The sequence below is a fragment of the Buceros rhinoceros genome, unplaced genomic scaffold (genome assembly GCF_000710305.1).
Source record: "Buceros rhinoceros silvestris isolate BGI_N320 unplaced genomic scaffold, ASM71030v1 scaffold15339, whole genome shotgun sequence".
In the NCBI taxonomy this organism is placed as follows: Eukaryota; Metazoa; Chordata; class Aves; order Bucerotiformes; family Bucerotidae; genus Buceros; species Buceros rhinoceros.
The window spans coordinates 2,625-7,011 of NW_010431109.1; the positions used below are offsets into that span (position 1 = coordinate 2,625).

General features: G+C 40.2%; 1 protein-coding gene across 1 annotated transcript in view; it reads right to left on the reverse strand.

Annotated features, from left to right (window-relative positions):
- Positions 1-1,677: 1,677 nt before the first annotated feature.
- LOC104499765 (NADP-dependent malic enzyme-like) overlaps positions 1,678-4,387 on the reverse strand; it is a gene marked incomplete at its 3' end in the record, with an annotated part of 91,200 nt that continues 88,490 nt past the window's right edge. Inside the window, exon 6 of the mRNA XM_010143318.1 lies at positions 1,678-1,856. Within this exon, the coding sequence (XP_010141620.1) occupies positions 1,678-1,856 (179 nt within the window). The remainder of the gene's footprint in view (positions 1,857-4,387) is intronic.

Sequence of the window (4,387 nt, forward strand, 5' to 3'; positions counted from 1 at the left end):
CTGTATCCCTGCTGTTGTTATTCTACTGCTATGTTATAGGGGAAGATGACATCCTACAAAAAAAGATATTGAAGGTATTTATGGGGATTTGATTACAAAAAATCAGAGGAGACTAGATGAATCTGCTTTCACCTCTTGGAAGCTATACAATCATTAACAATGGAGATCACCTAAAAGTCTCAGACATTATTTATGAAAACACCAAAGCACCCAGAAACTGAATAAATTAAAAGACTCCATGTGGCTTCACTTCTAAGGAAGAGCAATAGCAACTACAGCAAGTCAGACAAAAGCCAGACACCTTCCAACAGCTTTGAATGTGAAGACACCTGCTTTCAAGGTGCATCAGAAAGAATGCAGTGTTTTTTAAAATGCATCTGGAGACACTGAAGACTTTGTCAGCTTAGTTTAGCCATGTTTGGTACACTTTTGCTGAAAAGATTCCCTTCCATTTTCTATAAAACTACATTCTAGATGGGGTGAAGATCTTTGTCCTGCAAGGAAGGAGAATTCCCTGTGGGAGCTGGATCTCTAAACAACTAGAGAAACTTCCAGATGCTGTTTGGTCTGCTGTATTGGACTGTCATAGCCATGGCTACACTCAGACCCTGCAGGATAAAAGCACCATGCTTCTTAACAAAGGCAAATAACATTTTACGATTAGTTTATTTCCCATCTGGGAATTTGTCTCCATATTTTTTTTCAGACGCAGGAGTAAAACTCAGCCAGCCTTGTACAGAAATACAGTTCATGGGGCCAGCCAAGTCCCAAGCATCAGAAAGACAAGAGCTATTTGAATCCACTGCCATGTGTTAAGTCCCTGAAATAAGACTGAGAATGGCTCAGGAATGACTCCCATTTTTGATCCTGTCATTGCTGAGGACCTTCACGTACCCAAGGAAACATGAGGGGGTAAAGAGGCAGCCTAGGAACTTCCTTGGGTACCTCTCCCCAGGAGTTCATCTGACTTCAGCCTCCTTGCAAGGATGGGAGCCAGTGCATTTATGCTCTAGAGAAAGTTATTTTCCAGTGCTCTTTTTCTGAATAGGAAATAAGGCAGCAGCTGACACTTCGGCCCTGCTTGTCTTCTTGGGAAGGAAGGGACAAGATGCCCATCTAGATTGAGCATTGGGGGAATCCCCCATGCTGATGCTTCCCATCCTAGATCTTTTACTTTTGCCAGCTGCTACAAATGACTCATACGGGAAAGCAGAGTCGGGGAATAATTTGTCTCTAAACCAGAATGCAGCCCTGAGACTGCAAGGAAAATTAGAGGGCTATTTAACTGAGTTGTCAGTTTAAGAAATGAAATACAGTTTTGACATTTATCAAGCAAGTTCTGTTGCATGGTGGAACAGTGGAGTTGTTGTCATTGCAGAAAAAAAAAAAAACCCAGGGAAGTACAGTCCAGGCTCCAGCTTTCACATTTGCCCAATGATCTCAAGTTAACAATTTATATAGGAAAGCCATTTGCACAATAAAATATTAAAAAAAAAACAACCAAACCTGAAGAGTGAACATCTAAATAAAGCAGGAGGCATAAATGAGAGGGAAAAGGTCAAGAGCAAAGGCAGTTCACCAGAAACCTATGCTGAGGAAATTCAAAGCAAAGTGTGACACATAAGGAACGTTTTCAAATATCCCTGGAAAGCTGATACATTTTTTTCCCCTTCATACATCTGCTAAGACTAATTTTTCTGGCTTGTGAGCATTGTAAGAGTGAAGAGAAGAGAAAGAGTCTGTTACCTTGAATGTCATCATTGAAAGTGCAATACTTGTTACGGTACTTATGCAGGAGGCGGAATGCATTAGCATTAGCAAAATCCTCAAACTGAATGAGGCAGTTCATGCCATACCTAGAAAGACAAGAAATTGTGCATTACATAAAAAGAACCCCAGTAATTGTTTATTAAAAAGTTATTGACATTTGCAGTCAGATTTTGAATACAAGGTTAATATGATTTATACATGCATTAATACGTTTCTGTAATATTCTGTATCTTTAACTTCTAGATATTTTATATGAATGTAATTAGATTACTAATATGCTTTACTCAGTTCTAAGTTAAGAATAAAAATCAGGGGAAAAGGCCTTCATCTCTCTGCAGACATCTCAACAGAAGCCTTTGCTGAGCAATCAGCTAGTGAGCAAAATAAATTGGTCCCGTAAGATAGTAAAAATGTAGCCATTCAGAATAAGGATTTTATTTTAATTGTCATTATGCAGGTCAGCAGCGTGACATCACTCACAATGTGATGCTCAACCATTCTTATTATAAAAGAGATATTGATCATAAACATGGTCAATCTAGACAAATGATAACCATGTGAGAACACTTTAAAGAAGGGAAGTGGTAGCTGCAAATTTGAATCGAGTTATACTAAAACTTTGGGTACACACAGAAATGAGGTTATCGACATTTCTTACATCTACTGTTTCACTAGATTGACGAAACTGATTTTCTGATATGATGACTAGAAGTTTCTCAAACAGTATGATAAGAATCAATGCTGTCATCCATTTTGTTGTTTTCTTACCCTGTAGCTAATGAAAGAATTCAAACTGACATTTCCTTTAGTGCTTTGAAGCCTCTATATACTGTATTTTGGACATAGAGTATGCAGTTGCATCAGAAGAACAATTTCTGTCATTTAGCTGGTATGATATCTAAGTCAGTTCAACAACATGGGTAAGTAATTTTTGATGAACCTTTTGGTAACAATCTCAAAATCAATGCCAATCACTACATTTTCTGGAAACAATTCAGTGTTTCCTTTCTGCCTTGGACCCAGTGGGTACCAAGGCTTTACTACCAACGTGAAGCAAACAACAGCGTTTTTCTAGTATAGCTAGGTGCCTATGTTGACTTCAACAGGCATAAGGCATCTCAAATACATCTAAAAATTATCAAAGAGAGGAACACATAAGTATTAAAAAAAAAAAAAAAGGAAAATCCATACTCTTAGCACTAGGCTCAGATGTCAATACCTAACAAGTAAAAAATTGCCCTGGTGTGTCAGTAAGGTTACTCCTAAAAAGCAAGTTCATAAGCCAAATAATTTAACACTACCACCATGCATCCTCCAGTCATTTCACAGCAGTACTGTCTCTGGATATCATTGCTTAACATTCCCATGTGGCATTCTCAAATACTTTCTCAAAACAAAACAAAACCAAAATAACCCTCAAGAATCCTCAAAAACTGAAGACGTTTCTAGACAGAAACTATCTAAAAACTAAATTAAAGCTCACAACACATCAGCCACAGGCAAAAAAACCCCCAACATCATAACTTGAATACTGTCAAACTCTCATGAGGAAAAAAAAGTATAAGGTTAGTCTTAAAACTGTCTGTACAAGTTTGGATCTGCAAATATCACATAAACATTACCCCATCCTGGAATAATACTACAAGAAAAGTTCCTTAAATAAAAATATTTTAAACAGTAGGGTCTAACTGGGCAGGTTCTCAACAGCACACATCCTGTTTGAGCTCAGGGAGGTTTCCCCTTATCTGCTAAACAGCACAAACCCAAGAGAGACAGCCAAGCAGTTTCTGCTTCATCCAGAAAAGCAAGATGTAAATATACTTAGCAGTTGATTGTAAATAATCTAATGTTAATCAAGTTTTTCTTTCATCATCGTGGCTTGGCCTTGTGAACGAAGATCTGGGAAGGGCTTTTCCCACGCTCACTGCAAGCGATGAGTGCACCCTTCAGGGCTGCGCGGTGGATTTTTTAGGTGAGGCGCAGCGTGCGCGGAACTGGCTCCACCCTTTACACCTGAGGTTCATCTGCCAGGGCCCAGCAAGCTTGGACGGTTACAGCAAAGTCCTTGGGTTGTAGGTTTGGTTAGAGTATCCTTCTCTTAGATGATGGATGCCTTACAAGGCTAAACGAGCTCCATCTGCCCGGGTTTGGAGTCAGAGTTGTCCTTCTCCTAGGGTGGCTGCCCGAAGGCTAGTGAGCCCATCCTGCCCGTGGACACACTTTGTCTGACCCTTCAGCTGAGACCTGTCTGGCTTGGGAGACCCCACCGGAGGCACATGCCACCACCAGCAGAGCTCTCAACCTCACAAGGGCACGCAAGCTCCTTCCCCACGGCAAGGGGGTGCCCATGAAAGAGTCGCTGCTCTACCTCCGGACATCACAGACCCGGGCATGGGGCAGCCGGGGCCTGCCAAGAACGGGAGTCCTGGAGGGTCAAGTTTTTCTTTAAAGCATATATATATATATATGTTTGGCAACCACATTAAGCAAGGCCATCTATATAAAAAAAAGGACAAAAATTCCTGTGACTAAATTAATTTCCATGGAAATCGTATATTTACAGCCATATTACAATTAGCCAAAATTACTAGGATTCCACTGGCAGGGGGAGTAATTC